The sequence below is a fragment of the Leptosomus discolor genome, chromosome 2 (genome assembly GCF_034619465.1).
Source record: "Leptosomus discolor isolate bLepDis1 chromosome 2, bLepDis1.hap2, whole genome shotgun sequence".
NCBI lineage: Eukaryota > Metazoa > Chordata > Aves > Leptosomiformes > Leptosomidae > Leptosomus > Leptosomus discolor.
Genome location: NC_141392.1, coordinates 31107612 through 31124679, shown reverse-complemented (window position 1 = coordinate 31124679; position 17068 = coordinate 31107612). Strand labels below are relative to the sequence as shown.

The 17068-nt window shown below is 38.3% G+C and overlaps 1 protein-coding gene across 4 annotated transcripts in view; it reads right to left on the bottom strand.

Annotated features, from left to right (window-relative positions):
• The window catches only part of MACROD2 (mono-ADP ribosylhydrolase 2), an 877957-nt gene that overhangs the window by 674191 nt on the left and 186698 nt on the right, over positions 1 to 17068 (bottom strand). For all 4 annotated transcript variants that reach the window (XM_086460841.1, XM_086460839.1, XM_086460838.1 and 1 more), the window contains exon 4: positions 11656 to 11685. In XM_086460841.1, the coding sequence (XP_086316967.1) occupies positions 11656 to 11685 (30 nt within the window). The remainder of the gene's footprint in view (positions 1 to 11655; positions 11686 to 17068) is intronic.

Below are 17068 nucleotides of genomic sequence, written 5' to 3'. Positions count from 1 at the left end.
TTATCGCTCACCTCTTCCCCTTCGCACTGGTTTCCACGCCCATCATTCCTCTCTCAATCACCTCTCTGCTCCATAATCACATCAAAGCAAACATTTTTAAGACCACAGTCCAAAACCGTCTAAGTAAAAACTCTCCCTAAAACAAATCCCTCTTTAATACACAAATTTAGGCCAGCAGACTTTTGAATGGATGCGATTAAGGGAGTAGTAAACTGTAAAATGCAGGTCCTGGGACTGGGAAGAAGAAGCAGAGAAGGTGGTGGGAATCTCAAGGTGAATTTCAGTCTGACAATTTATAATGTTGCATTAGATCCTGAGTTGATATATAAGTTCCAGTTTGCAGAATCACTTGGAATTTACCAGATCCACTTTTTGAAATTTAAGGACTTCCATTTCTTTCCAGAAATTAGTCCCCTGTTGCATACCTTGGGACTTAAAATTAGAATTCTGACCTTAATATCTGCTTCTTTTTTTCCCCCCTTTTTTTTTGGTGAAGATAATACCATTGTTTTGGGGAAGACAAATAAATTACCTATGAAATCTTTAATTTACTTATGAAATCATATACCAAACTGCTAAGTACCATAACAAATACTGGTTTGCAGACCAGAGTTTAAGTACACAAAAAGTAAAACATGGGTTTGCTTTCAACAAACAGGATGACTGAGATGAGGTTCCAGCTGGAAAAACAGTGCAATTGTACAGTTAGAAGCAATATCATAATACATATATGCATAGAGACTGCGAGCCTGCAGGCAACTTCAATCTTGGCACTTCCTAACTTTAAGTACTTGGTTTTGCACCTTAATAACATTCTTTTAACATTGTGCGCGTATAATACACTCATAGATCAGTCAGCCAAGACATAATTGATTTAATCCTCCACATTTGTGAATGATTTGTGAAGCTTACACGACTTTGCTAAGCTGCAGCCCTGCCCAATAAAAATTAAACCAGATGCCTCTGTGAAGCCCAGAAAAACAAGCTGATAATGTAAAAGGAACAGACTGAACTGTAACAGGAGAAGTGTGACAAAAAATATTTTGTTCTTTGCTACTGTATATGTAGCCAAAACTACAACACTACAGATCTGTCAGTCCAAATGGCAAAAATATAATTTTGAATTTTGAAAAGATAAATTAGCTTTAAGAGAAACCTGAATTATGAAGTCTACACATTACAATGCATTTACATAATAACAAGGAAAAACAGGTAAATAAGGTGAATTTGTAATATAAAAACCCCAACTACTTTACACATAATTATAAGGCAGCATTTTTAATGGGAGTATCACTGAAATTCTTCTGCTGTTGGAAGAGACCAGTTTCGGTCAATAATAGAATTAGATACTTTCTCAATGCAGAAGAATCTCTCTTTGTGTCAACAAAGATTTTAAAATGCTTTGTTATTAATACAAATTCAAATTAAAAATAAACAGCCCTTCTTTAACTTCATATAGAAAAGCCCCAAGTAAGAAGACTAAATTGCTCTATATTTAGAATTATTAATAGCCTCAAATACATCACATTTTCCTATATTCAAATACATCTCCAGTGTAAAACCAGTTTTGTAGCAGTACCTTATTTCCAGTCAGTGGTCCTTCTGCCGTTCCTTTAGAGAATTTGCTGTATAACCAATTAAGGTCTAATTGTCAGAATGTGGCTCTCAGTAGAGTATGTTTTCTCTTTTTCCAAATATCATCCTGTTTCCACTCATGAAACTGGTACTAAAATTAAAACTCCTCTTCCATCCAAATAGAAGACAAAATTCCTGTTTGCAAAACTGATACAGGCATTATGAAACCCCAGTGAGTTATGCTTTGCCCTTCAGAGAGCTCATTTTTGCTCTTTTCTATTTGGACCTTTTGCAAAACATACGGTTTCCTTGTCTCATTTTCCCAACTGTAAAATGGAAAAAAAATTACTTCTCTGTTTACAGAGCAATTAGGATAAATGCACCAAAGGTCTGTGGGGCATTTAGATTCTGTGATAATAATGCTCATACGGATCAGGTTCATCGTATGTTTTCTTTCATATCAAAGCCATCTTCAGCAGTTCCTGTCCCTGGTTACATCACACCTCAATTTATTGTTCTCCCACTACAACTCATCTTTAAACTAAAGTCTTAATTGAATGTACAAAGTCATTCACGCTAAACTTGAAGCCCTAGAAAAGGCGGGGAGCTTTTTTATTTGTTTCTTAAATCATAGGAGCTGTCTACTTTGTAGCCTGCCGTATGGCATTAGAATGAAAATTAGCAACTGGAAGCTCCATTACCATCCAATAAGATCAGTTAGAAAAGATGAGAAACTGCAGAGACAGAGTTGTACATGCAGGTTTTCCAATATTGTCTCTTAAAAATCAGTTCCACCTATGTACAAGTTTTAATCCTTCATTAGCAATCACCACATTCATTCTTTTTTTATTATGCCACAAGTCCACTTCACTTTATACTGTCTGTTTGACAGAGGGTTCTCAAAACTTGAAGGAAGACAGGCACACAGAAAACAAAGAAGGACAGATTTTTCCAAGACTCGACCATCTTGCCAGCTACTCTGCTGGAGATTTTCTTGGCTTTTGAAAAGCTTCATGTTATAATCCATAAGCATTTTGCACAGAACAAAGGAACGTTGGAAAAATGTGATCAGCAAAGAGCAACTTATAAATGAGTAGTGAAGCTCTGTGGAAAGAGCAGAAAATTTGAAATAGATGAGAGGCGAATGCAAACCTGATTTCATAATCCTTCATTCCATGCGGCAAGAAGAGAGTTGTAAACTCCTTCTAGAATATCAGTAATTTCAATACTTGGGTTTTGCTTGCCTTGAGTTTAATCCTGGGTTTTATTCAAGGTTTTATTTGAAAATACAGTGACTAAGAAGTAACTCCTTTCACTAGAAGCAAAAAGAAGAAGCTATTGTAAATTCTTTCCATTATGGGAGGTGGGGCATTAAGGACAATGACAACCTCCAAGCTCCGACCTTTGGGTAATGAGAGTTTTCATGCCCAAGAGCATGAGCGGAGATAGTTAACAGCTATCTTCTCCCTCCTTCTTGAGGAGGTGCTAGTGCTATCCACTGTCCATACTGCAATTTTATTTGGCACGCACACATCTTAGAATAACCAACAAGGATAAGCAAACAGTTGTTGCCATTTTTGCATGCCTTGCTGCTCACACCTGTATACACATTTGATGTAGAAAGTAATGACCTTGGGGCTCAGAGACACCGTTAAGGAAATCTCTGCTGATTAAGGTCTTTGTTTTGTAGCCGGCCATAGCAGAGTGAAAGCTTCAGCAAACGGGCTGATATTCAAAATTGCCTCTATGTCTACAAGTCAAGTACCTCCACCACTCCTTTATGTAATTTGTTCTATTTCTTTTAATATCAGCTGTAAAAATATAGAAATGTGGTTTTTAAATGGTTTAAATTGCATTTCACATTTTCCTCCTACTGAATAGTCAATACTTCTGTAACAGGACCAGGAAAATAGCTGTAGACCTTAAATCTGAAAAACAGATTTAAAAACACAGCCACCCCTGTTTGAGCCTAACAAAACATGTCTTTACTGCAGCGCTCGCTTCATTCTTACCTCAGCAAAAGGGACACTGTCAAGATTGTTAGGCGTAAAACTGAACAACTTTGACAGGTGTCCCAATTTACAGATTTTTCTTTGAGGAAACTAACCAAATGCTTAACTTTAAAAACTGTCTTCTGTAGACTGGCACATACATACATTCAAATGTCTGACTTAGTACATTCTTACTGCAGCACACAGCCACGCGTGTGGCTTTCTGCACTCCCAGACTTGATTTTCAACCTAGGAGCTGTGCTCTTCACCTTCAACTACAGGGGGAGAGTCTCAACAGAAGTATCCCAAGATGCCTGAGGCGCACCTTGGAAAATGAAAAAATAATTGTACTTTCTGCATACAAGACATACATGCAAGACATACATGTATTTGTCTGTATTTGGAAAAAGTGTTTAACATTTTTAGAGCATATGTCCAATTCATGTAACAAACATACTGTAAATTGCCTTATAGACCATGTGATATCTGTGGCTTGGGGAAGGTTTGTGATCTCTCCTCCTGATTTGCAGCTCTGTCTCACAACATGAAACAAAAAGGAAATAAGTAGGAAATATATTCCTTACATAGCTGCCTGCCTTTTTGGCTTGGATTTTTATCAAGAGCACCTTAACTTTTCAATGACCATGAACTAAAAGTCTTTCCCAGTCCAACAAAATTAATGCCATATTTTTATTTATTTATTCATACACACACACAGAGCCTGACTTTCTCAAAAGACTGCAAGATTCAGTCACAAATATATATATATAGTGACATGAATATATATAAGTATGTATATATGAAAGCCATATATATGGCAGAAACTGTGTATGTTCATTTTTTAGTTGTGGGTACCTAACACTGTAATTACTCCATAAGGAAATTAAACAAAACAAGGAGAGTCAGAGTGACAGCCTATCCAAGAAAGAAAAAGGCCTTACAATTAAGTGGGAGTTCAGAGTGTGGTGGACTCAGCACTCGGTAACTGATGAGTGAAAAATAAAACATCACCTTCTAATACCTAATTAAGGCAACACAATATTAAAAGGCTGAGGACAGCAGTGAGGAAGTATGCCCGGACATACTCAATTTTAGAATATTTTCATGACCAAAACATACAGTCATGCTCCTATACCACTGGCTGGAACAGGAGCATCACTTTAAAGAATCACAGGATGAATAGGTATTTTTAAAAAAGTCATCATTAGGGAAAGTCATATATGTACATCAACAACTATACGTACACATATGATACTTAACACCTGATCACATACCTATATCAGTTCCTGTAAATAGCAAAACTTTTTTTTTTTTTTTAAGTAACTGCTCGGAAAGTGTAATTAACAGGATACAATTAGGCAACAACTAAGAAATACTTACAATCAATCCAGAGACTTCCTGTTTATGATTATTACCCATAACTATAAGAATGTGTAAAATGACTGGAGAAAGGAAGTTAGCACCCTACATAGCCAAAGAGCAAAATATGCATCATATTTAAACAAAAACAACAATAAAAGAAACTAGTGTAGAGTACGTATTTTAAATACAATGACAGAAGTTTGCATTAAGGGTCCTTTGAAACAAAGTAAGCTTATTTATTTATAGAATTATCATCATTATATCTCTAGATGCACTACAAATGAGGAAACCCACTAATTTTAACTAAAGCTGAACTAAAACTCACATGGAAATATCCATTGCGATAATAGAAGGCAAAAAGCAAACATACCTACACGTATTGAAGAAAGAAAGAAAAAACATTTCAAGAATAACTGACCTGTACAGAAAGACTTTGCTTACATAAGAAGTTTGAATAAATTCTATAAAAGCTGCTAAATTACAGAGAAATCTCTTTGCTTTGATCTGATCCAACAAAAACTCATAAATAATAACAAGATTTCGGGCTGAACCAAAACACCTTGAAAGGGTTACAGTCTACCCTGAGCTACTGGGCTACCAATGGAACTAACAGCACAGCTGTAGAGAGAAATACAGAAATGCATAAATATTAAATTTTTAATTGGCTGATGTACTGTCACAGTGGGGGAACTGGTGGATACAGCCATCTCAAACCCACTCTATTTACAGAGATGAAAAAGAACAGCATGCAAATAGTAGAAAGAGATAAAACACTTCAACAACCCTACAGAATTGCAGCAGCAATCTTCTAGCAGAAAGGGATTAATTAGTAACAAAGGCAAATGGCCATTTGCCTTAAATTATCAGTTTGTCTACATGATCATTATTCGCTAGGAAAATCTTTGTACCTTCATGGCTATTATCTAAATACCTAGGATATGATGACGCAGTGTACAAAGCAACTGAAACCTTTTGAAGCTAGTTGAAATCCCAGATGAAGCACATTTGTTCCATGAAGCCATTTGTTGCAAGCACACCCCAATCTGACAAATGTATTTGACATGACACAAGAATATGCCAACAGACTGACATAAAAAAAATACAAAATAATAATGTTTATTTTCTTGATGAAAGAATCCTGTCAGTGCTCCTTTCCCAAACTCTTTCTTCCCCTCTCACGGGATGCATTCATGCTATGTGCACGTAATGCACAAATTTGAACTTTGAATTTAAACCCTTGCTTTGCTTGCATTTAAATTATGTAAATATCAAGCCCAAGCCCTGTGAAATCCCAAACAGAGAGCATCTCATCCTGGTTCAGGATAAAACCGGGTTGTCTTCTTCCTGTTATACATTTTGAATGGGCTAGTGCAGGGCCAGTCTAACGTTTCAAGTATTCTCCTTTTACATTGCTATGGGGTGTTTTGCAAGTTGTCTCACTCCTGCCTCCAATTTTCTCTTGTACAACTTTCACTTCTCTGTGTCATGAATATTCAATTTGCCATCAAAGCTGATGTCAAGTTACTATTCAGACAGTGCAAAACCTCCTTTGTTTTGCTACAGATTTAACTGTCAGAAGGTGGCTGGAAATGGTTAGCAGTGTACCTACATCACAGCCATGAAAACAAAAAACTTTAGCCATGGCCAAGGACAGGGATGTCAAGAAAAGATATTTGTGTCAGCTGTTCCTTCCTGCCACTACTGACAGGATAATCACTGGCTTTTTGAACTCATTAGCCTGCAATTAATTGACAAATAGACAAGGTGGCTGGCAAACATCAGTGACTTTGCAGCAGCACCCTACCAGCAGTTCTCTCCATGCCTACAGCATTAGCAGTAGCCATGATGGTTGTGCTGCACACCTGCTATGATTGAAGACAAACAACTCCACCACCAATTTGGACCCAAGTGGTACAACCCAGCTGCTCAAACACTGGTACTCGGTACTTCAGCTGCCCAGACAAAGTAACATTCAACCCCACCCAACCCTGTGTCCTATCTGCCAGATCCATGCCTGCATCTTGGAGAGCCCATTGGGCTGACGTGGCACGAGGTGGTTGCACGTAGGTGAGCGTAGCTGCTCGTGTTTTGAAGTGGCATACTGACCCTCGCACAAAGTCCGTCTCCTGTGTCATGTGATTTTGTGCTCAGGTTCAGCAAAAGACTCCAGCCATCAAAATAGCTCATTTCCCTCCTGACAAACCTCTTTTCCAGGATAGAAGGCAGTCTGTGGTAATTTCTTTCTAGCAGAAGAAAACACTTTTTTTTGCCACTATTATAAGCTAACACAGGTATAAAACCAAACAAAGGCAGCGAGCAAATCCCACTTTCAGAATGGAGGCTACCTGATAATGTACAGAGAATCCCAGTTCCCTGCTGTGATCATGAACACAAGTTCCCTGCGCCGTAACAGTTGCTTAAAATGACACGCCTACAAAGTGTATCTTGGCAGACTGGAAAGGTAGGTCTGGTCCACGTTTAAGATATGCTAACATACTTATGTCTATGTAGGAATTAATTTTTTCCATGCCAGCAAAAACCCTAGAAAAGACATAGTTACACTGGCCAAAAAAGAGAGAGACAGAAAGATGGGAGAGAAACAGAAAAGCAGACAGATCTTTCAGGGCAACCAACTTAAACCGCGTCGAAACAATGCTTCCAAAAGACTGCAAACATAACCTGTCTCCTCTCAGAGTTTTTAACGACAAAATTACCATTTTCAAGCACAGAGCTGACAAAAATTATGTTCATAACAGGACATACTGAACAATGATGTCTCCTTCCCAACTCTAGCACAGGCAACAAAATGTTATGAGCGGGGGAAAAAAAAAAATCCCTAGCTTGCAATTTTAAAAATACTCTCAATTTAAGGTCAAAGAAAGCAAGCCAATCCAGAAACCAATGTGCAACAAGAACTTGATCACAGTCAGCAAATGAAGTGAAGGAAAAATGAACCCCAAGGAAAATAACTGAAAATGAGGTGGAGACAGTGGGGCACAAAACCCCCAAAAAACCCACAGACTATCCAAAACCGTAAGGAGGAGGAGAAATCTCAGCTCTTGCTCACTTTGCTTTAACAAAGTCACAAAATCACATACTTTCATTCTTTGACACAGCTGTAAAAGAACATAAAGAAAAAAAATGCCATGTAAAATCTGGCATTTTTATTTCTTAACACTCAAAACTTCCTCATACAATTTTTAAAGGGGTCACCTTTTCTCAAAATATCACGTTTTTTCCTCACACCCTCCAAATGCAGGTAATATTCTTAACAATTTTCACCTTTGCACTGTTGAACATAACGGTGCAAATAATAAATGATGCACAAATAAGTCATAATGCTCTGTGCAAGTTAATAGGAGCAGTGAGATGCTGAATGTGTGATAAATCTAGACCTGAAAGCGAAATATGCCTCCTAATTAAAAATCAATTATTAAAAACAGTAAAGAATAAAAAAGAAAAAAGGCTCACTCACCAAACTCATAATGAAATCCTGGAAACTTCAGAGTTATTTGAAAAGCAGAAAGAAACCTTCGACATCTATATTTAACTAAAGATTCTTCTAAGACTCTATTGTGGGTTTCTCGATTTTACGATTAAACAGTTCTGTGAAAAATTGTTTCTGGTATCTTTTGTGCTTTTATCTCTTCTTTCCAAATGGTCACGAAAATGAATAGACAGCATTTAAACGGGGAATGCAAGAACAAATCATTACTCTGGCTCTGAGAAATCGACATATGCAGATGCCCTGATGTGGCTCCGAGGTGACACAGGGATGATAAGGAGCCCCTCAAAACCACCAGCACCTGAACTTAAAACCAAGTGCGCTATGTTTACCGACAATGTCGCCCATTGGGTTCCTCAACAGTTCTCTTCCAAAAGACGCTTTAACATACATATTGCATAATTCAGAAACGTCAGATGAGGGTGTTCAAATAACTATTTCCAACTTATTTGTGTTCAATTCTGGAAAGATTTCAATCACAGAAAAACAGCTCAAAATCTCAAAACCTGTTGCATGAGCTTGGACAAGAAGAAATTTCTGGTTTTCATTTTCTGTAAAACTAAGATACGTATTCATACCCCCAGCAGTGACAGAGAGATTAAATTAACGAGTGTTACCAAAGAGCTCTGAATCCCATTATTGGAGAAACTAAACTGGTATTATACATTATCATAAATATTCAGCATGTGCAATCAAAAGAAAGCTTTGGTGTTTACATATATAACAAAGTTTTAATAATTCACTAGCAATATTTCATGTGGAGTGCTGCCACCACTTCCTTCTGGAAAAAGGAAAAAATATATCCAGAATTTAAAATCCAAAACCATTCAACTGGAAATGAAACAAGCCCCTCTACAGAGAAACGCACATTGCCAGTAACAAGTCATTTTTCCAAGAGGCAGGGGCCCCAGGTTTCTTCTGCCTGCGGCAGGCAGGTGGGCCTGTCAGGGGTGCTTCCATCTTGTGCTCCCCTGAGCAAGCTCCAGCCTGCAGACCCCACACACCCTTCCCTTCTCCTAAAGGGCTCGGCCAACGCATGTACCCAAGGACAGAGCCACAGATACCCCGTTGCAACTATCCAAACTTGGAAGTACTTTGGCAATGAAATTCTCAGAATTTTTCCTCAAAAGTCTCAGAAAACCTAAGCGAGTGCACTCTGAGGATGCATCAGCCAGCCTACCCAAGGGCAGCTCATGGCACCTCCAGAGCACAAATACAGCCCCTCAACTGTCAGCAGTCAAACTCTAGGCCATTAAATAGTCACATTTACTATTTTACCTGCATCACAAGCAAGGGGGTATGTTGTTATCCTTCCACTGGAGATTAAAGCATCTGCGATTGTATTTCGGGCAAGGGGGCTGCAGAGAGACATCCTCTGAGGGAGGGCGTCGGGGCTGCCTGGTGCTGCCTGCAACCAGTCATAGCTGGTTACCCAAGGGACCCACCGTGCACCAAAACTGAGCGCCACCAAGGAAACTTATTGAAGAAACGGTGGTGAAAGCCCAGAAGGATGCCAGGGCAGGAGGAGGGAGAGGAGATGCAGAAGAGAAGGTGCAGCAGCACACTGTCACAGCCTCCTGTGCTGCCACCACCTCAGCCTGCTCTGAGGGGGGCGGGAGACCAGGAAGTGTGTGCATCTGTGTTAGGGGGTGTTTTTAATTGCCAACAAATTAACTTGATTGAAACTCCCCCACTTTTAACACCTAAAATACAAGGAAAATCCTCACCTGACCCACAGCTTAGGTTCATCCCATCTGCTGCCGAGGGAGAGCCACATTATCTAGTGCCACGTTGAACGGACATCAACTTTTGAAGTACGGTCCAGCTGAATAAATACCACGGAAAGTCAATAGCCAAATCCTTTCAGCAGCAGCAGTGCTCTGGGAACCTGACTAGAATCTGAACATTTGCATTGGGGTAGGGTTTTTTGGGGTTTGGTTGGCTTTTTTTTGATGTTACCAGCTGGGAGCAAGCGCTGGAAAGGAGGTACGCAAATGACTCCGCAGGAGCACAAAAGGCTAGTGAAGGATTACTTTTTAAAGGATTATCTTTTAAACAAAGAAAAATTTAGTATACTGCGAACAACTAACTCGAATCAAAATAAACAGATTAATCCAACAGGATTACCAGGTAAGGCTTCCCCGGACTTTAATGTCCAGGCATACAGCTGAGAAACATGACTGGTTTTATTTAGATGCCTGGATGCAGTTGTCAAGCACCTTTCCATGGTACACAACTGAGGGCTGCCTCTTCACTTAAGGCTGTTAAAACAAAAGCTTTGACGACTTATCCTCAAGCCTCACAAGAAACAGCAAACTCCTGTCTTTTTACAGAGCCCTTTCCTTTACCCTTGCATATGTAAGCTCTGATCATCAAGTCCTTTTAACTCCAGCCAGGAAGGAAGATTAGTCACTGCTTGTACCACTCCTGCACTGTGAAATTTCCAGAACCAAGCTCTTTTACTTCCCTCTGGGAGGCAGGGGAAGTCACAGAAAACTGAGATCAAGCTCTTTGTGTCTTTTTATCCTGAATTGTTAACACTCGTGTAAGTTTTTATGGCCACAGTACTACAGTATTACAAAAAAGCAAAATAGCATCGATCTACTAAAATAAAATTGCATCCATATATTGGAAAACAATACACACTATATGCACTTGAGCATCTCTGTCTTACTAGTAGACATGTTGGTAGCATCTCTTACATGCACCAAAGATTTGTATTGAAATCTACTTGAGTATTCTGGCAAACAGAATGGGGTAAGCAACTGAGTTTAAAAAAAAAAAAAAAAAAAGAAGTACAAAGACAAAGCCTCATCAGTTTACTAAAGTTACTTTTTACTGTGTCTTAATTATTTAACATTTCTTTTAAAACTGCTTATTTAACACAAATTCAAGGTTCCCTTGAAGTAAATTAAAAATCCTAAATACTTAAACACAACGTTACCATAAGGCAGTTCAGTTTCTTTATGTTTCAGTCAGCCTCACATACAGGTCAACCCTAGCCTAATCCAGAAGGGAAACCAGACTCGGCAGCAGTCACAAACCCTGCCTCTTGATGATATCAAATGTTATTGACTTTGGTGAGTTTTCCCATCTAATAAATTTACATTTCCATCTTTTGAACTTACCACATATTGCTTTATAACCGACTAACCATTACATTGGTTCAGCATATATTTCACACTTATTTAAGAATAAATACAGCATCAAGCAAAGACTCACCTCCTCCACCTCCAAGAAGGCTGGAATTAGCTGCAAGAGGAAAAAAAGGAGAATCGTTAGCACTGAGCTTCCTAAATACAGATGTAGCCAAACCAGAAGATATTTCACAAGAGATTTTCCATTGTTTCAGCACCTTTGTTACTCTCCATTTACCCAAAAACATTTATGGCAAAAACAACCATTTATTTAAATTATAATTGCAGTCTTTACCTTTGCACTATTTTGCAATTTCTTTGAACATATAAGATAATAAATAAAATAGTAATACAATTATTAAAGCTAATGTGTTGAATAGCTTACGAAATTACAATCTTGAATTCAGAATTCTATAAACCACATTCTTTTTTGATTACCAAATGAAGTAAAAGTCTTTCATTTTAGAGAAATAGACTTTGATGTAACTTTTGATTAGCTCTCCTTGTTTTCTACGACATGGAACCCTTGAGGATGATGATGAGAAACCTTGGCCCCACTGATATCAAAGGGTGTTTTACCATTCCATGCAATTAAGTTGGGATTTCACTCAGTATGCTTAATTGCCTCTGAACTGTAACCATCTAGCTACCCATGCCAGAAATGGATAAATCACTTATGGAAAGCAATTTTCAGAGAACGGTGATACAAGATGCTCCTTCAAATTAAGCTAGCACAATTGGAGCCATGCCAAACATTTTCCCTTCACAGCCTAGGCAAAACCAGAAGGAAAGCCTAGACTTCTAAGCCTGCCTTGAGTAAAGTATTCACCCTTTAGATGTGTGGGAAACAAATCCCTGTTGTATCGTCATATAGACAAAACACAGTATGAAAGCAAGAGTATAAGGGATGGACACAGATATTCCTTATTGCTTGCTGAGGAGTAAAGGAAAAGCAAGACATTAAATCATTTCCTGCTCCAGGGCAAGGGTAGATGGCAAGATACACAGAATACATTAGGTATTTTACAGTATCCAAACTTTCTACCGTTATACATTATTGTTTCTATGATTTCCCTCTGCTTCTGAAATAGAAGGCTGTAAACAGCAAATTCCCTGCTTTTGGTTTTTTCCATCACTTTCCTGAGACTTTTACAAAAGATTGACAGTTACCTTTGTTATTTCTTTTTCAGATATTCTACAGTTTCTACTCAGATATTCTTTGACTTAACATCCACTTTCAGCTCAACCATTTGCAGCCAGCTTTCCCTGACACTGCAGTGAAACTGTCTTCACTGAAAAGCTAGATTTTTCCATCAAAGTAGCACATCCAAGATCTCTACTTTTAAACACAACATATACCATTAATACTATAATCTTATAAGCACTCAAGAAGTAGCTCTGGATTATTCTAAATGCAATGCTTTTAAAAGAAATAAATATGCAGCTTTGTATCTAGCATAGCTGACAAAATCAAATCAAAATAAAATGCAAAGCATAGGGACAGTTATCCATACTAGGACTAGTTGTTCCTACACTTGTTGAGGGAGCAAATCGTTGAGAACAAGGCCTAGAGGGATGTTCTCATGCATCTTTCTGATGCCAGTCTGGTTCTAATGCTCTGCAAGATTAGATGGAGGAAAATGGGGCAAATAATCTTTGTTTCTAAGACAAAGCCATTTGCAGCCATTTTCAAAGAAGTGCCTGGCTTGCTTTCTGCTGTCTGGATTGTTCCTTCAGATGCAACTCAGTAAACCAGCTGGAAACTACCCACTATTCCTTTTGGTTCAGATTTCTGACACATCACTGAGGTGAACTGGCTCATGGAGAGATACCCAAGTGACAGAATGCTGTGGCTAGGAAAGAGAAGACAGGGCACCATAGTTTGAAGAAGACAGTGCAAATCCTCCCTTTTGGCTGTCACATACTGTTACGTTAGCTCGGGATCCTTAACTTCCATGTATCTACGCCCCATGAATCAACTACATTGCTAGGACATCACTGTCACAGTTACTTTGCTTCTACATAGCAAAACAAGACTGCTTTAGACTCTCCCATATCCTCTATAAAGTGCTAGCAGGGAACAAATACATATATAAATTGCCTTTGAAAAAGATACAATGATAGTAATGATAAATGTGCGCAGACATTTGCAAAGAGTGCCACTGAACTGCAATCTTTCTATATTTACCTGCTCTTGCCCTCACTGAAATTCACTATTAAAGAAAGCTGCAAATTAAAAACAGCCCCACGTATTTTTTAAGCAGCTTCCAAAGGCCTCCTGTAACAGGTAACACCACCTTTCCTGCAGTAAAATGATTTTATCTGAGATAAAAATCACTGTACTTCATATCAGAAGAAAATAAAAGTAACAAAGTGTTGTCTACTGCCATGAGTCTGCTATTCAAGCATATTCTTTTTGGCACTGTAGAATACACCTACAAATACCATTCTACTTCTTGAATGAGGCAAATTCTAGGATTTCAGTTATGTTTGAGAGACTTGAGAGACACTGCTAAGACCCATTATACCTCACTGTAACCAAAGTTTCCACTGCTAAAAAAGTTTCTTCTGATACCCAGCCAACATCCCCACTGCAAACTCTCATTCAATGGCTTCTTGGAGAATTATGTTTCTCTCATTAAATTCTCCTGACAATGTTCATCTTTCCAATACTTTCTAAAACTTGTTAATAACCTATACTGTAAGTCAGCATCACACACTTCTCTATAGAAACAGCAAAAACAGTTCAAACAGGTTTTTATCTGCAGTGCGTCTACTACAGCTATTGAAATTGCAGTAATAATTCATAGGCGCTTTTTTTTTTAAGAGTTATGCTTGCATACTAGAAGAAAAATCAAACAATTTTCCTATGATGCCATGAAAGAACATGACTGAATTATATTCACAGCATCCTTTCCAGAAAGTTAATGTGTCACTCAAAAAGCAAGAAATTTTATTTTCTGGTTTTTCAGACTGGACCTGAAAGGTTCAATAAAAGATACCTCTCCTTCTATCTTTGGGAAAGGCTTACCACTAAACAAGTAACTTGTCACTCAGAACCTAATGAATACTTTTCCCCAGCCAGAGCTGGGGATTTTCACCTGGATTCAGAGAGGAGGTCAGCACAGCCCCATGGCTGCAATCACATCATATTATGTTGGAGCAAGCACGGCCACTCTTCTCAGGCCCTCAGTGTTAATCTACAGCTGCGTTTTCTCCATCAGCGCTCCCAAAAGACCAAGTCTTGCAAAATACTTTGAAAGGGTCTCCTGCTGTAGAGTTTCAACTATGGGTAGGTAGGAGCAACCAGTGGTGGAACCCTGAGAGCTTTCAACCTCCAAACTTGATGGAGGCTAAATTGCCCCCCAGGCTGCACCACTACACTATGTGCACGCACAACTCCCCCACCTAACTCAAGGCATGCCCAGCCTTAGGTAGCACAGCTTACAACATTTGTAGACAATTAGTAAATCCATCTGGACTAACCTCTTGTCCTTATTTCTCTATTCCACAGCTGCACGAGATTCTCAAGTCATGGGAGACTTGGGGTGGGAGGAAAAAGGAAGACTGAATTGCTACCAAGTTACCAAGGTAAAAGAAAACAAACAAGCATAAGAGGGTCTCCAAAGAAATATGAGGTAAAGACTTATGGCACTTCATTTCATTCCCCACGTTACCCTTTCAAGTTGACCTGCCCAACCTTTCTAAAATTTCCTCCTTCCAAGCTACAGTCTATAATAGATTCCTGGGCATTTACTCCGAAAATCCACTCACAATACAAACATTGAAATATTATTTTAATATGTACTCATTTGCACTAATAGGAGTGATGACCCAGAGTGGTGAGGCAGCCAGCAGACCGCGTACTTCCTTGTCAGGCTGAAATACAACACATGTTGATAAAGCCCCATCCAAAACATCTCACTTGGCGATGGCAGCAAAAGGCATCAGTGGTGAAAGCTCACCTAATTTTAAACATTTTTGCCTGCACCAATAACATAGGCTTCAATAAATGATAATATTTCTTATTTAAAAAGCCATATCTAGGGACAAGTTCCTGTGGTGTATTTTAAATAGCAGCTTCAGGATGAAAAAAATCACAGCACAGGAAGGAGATACTGCGCATCGCCACTACTTTAAAAGGAGTCTTGAACTCTGCATTTTAAGAGACAGATCTCACCTTCACAGCCTTCCTCAGTACAGCAAACGGAAACACATCTAGAAGCAGTAACATGGCTTTCAGCCCTCTAGTTCTGGATTTCTTTTCATTAGATACATTAGAAGCATTAGCAGTAAAGTGTTTGTACAAAGTTCAGGTTCATCTCTAAGAAAAAATCCACTCTAAAAAAAGATCCACTTAAAAGAAAAAAACAGTCTCTAATCGCTGAGTATAACAATGTAGCCATTAGTGAGATGTTTATGACCCCAGATTCAACCAGAAATTCAGTATTTCAAATGACTTGGCACCTCAACGGACTAGACTTTTATGCTTTTTAACACAGAGTAGCAGCACCAGCACAGCGCTACTAAACAAACTCCATGAACACTGGTCTGGTCTATCCAGAAAACTCCACTCTTGCTCTAAGAAACAAAATTCTTTCCAAAACACTTCTGTGAGGGCAGAGGGAAAAAAAAGAAAAGAAAATAAAAATAAAAGACCTGGAAGGAAAGAATTTAAAGTGAGCTTACTTTCTCATTAAGGAATACCCACAATGAAATTCTCAGGTTACTAAAACGTACAAATTCGAATAACGAATATACCAGCACATTTGACAAATAAGAACTGGACACGAATGTTTTAAATTTCAGCTTTCTTAACGAGTTAAGTCATATAGCTTTCCAACACTTTTCTGACTGAATAAGCAGATCAGAAACTCTGGCACAGGTCTTAACATTTTCCTCAGTGTTCTCTTTACAACAGTGTCCTTGCCAAGAAGTAAGATTATTTGAAATTTGTGGAAAGAAAATGAATGCTGAAGAAGTTCACCTCCAATGAATTTGAAAATCTTTCTGCGCTGTAAGCCAAAAGGTATAAAAGTGAAAAAGGATGTATGTATGGGTTGCTTAAACAGACATTTGCAGGCACAGAATTATTTTTTCTGCTGTCAGTTCTGTGGAATTTAGAAAATAGAAAAGATGTGAATACCAATTTTTATGATGTCTCTGGAGATAACATGCTTTTAGCTTTGTTAACAACATAGCTGAATAACTCTGCTTACTTTTTGTTGGCACATACTCATCTGACAACATTTTAAAAACATAAATTCTTCTGGGAGCATGTCTTTGTCAAGTATTAATGGCACTAGTAACTTAAATTGACATCTATGTCATGCAGCCATGCATCTGTCATTGTAATAAAAATATACTTTTAAAAGATTACTTGATATTGTCTGACTTTGGCAGCAGATGTTTGAGCTTATTTTGATGTAAAAAAGATTAAATATTTTTGTCAATACTTTCTAATTGTGAAATTTATTCAAGAAGACATCTTTATAACT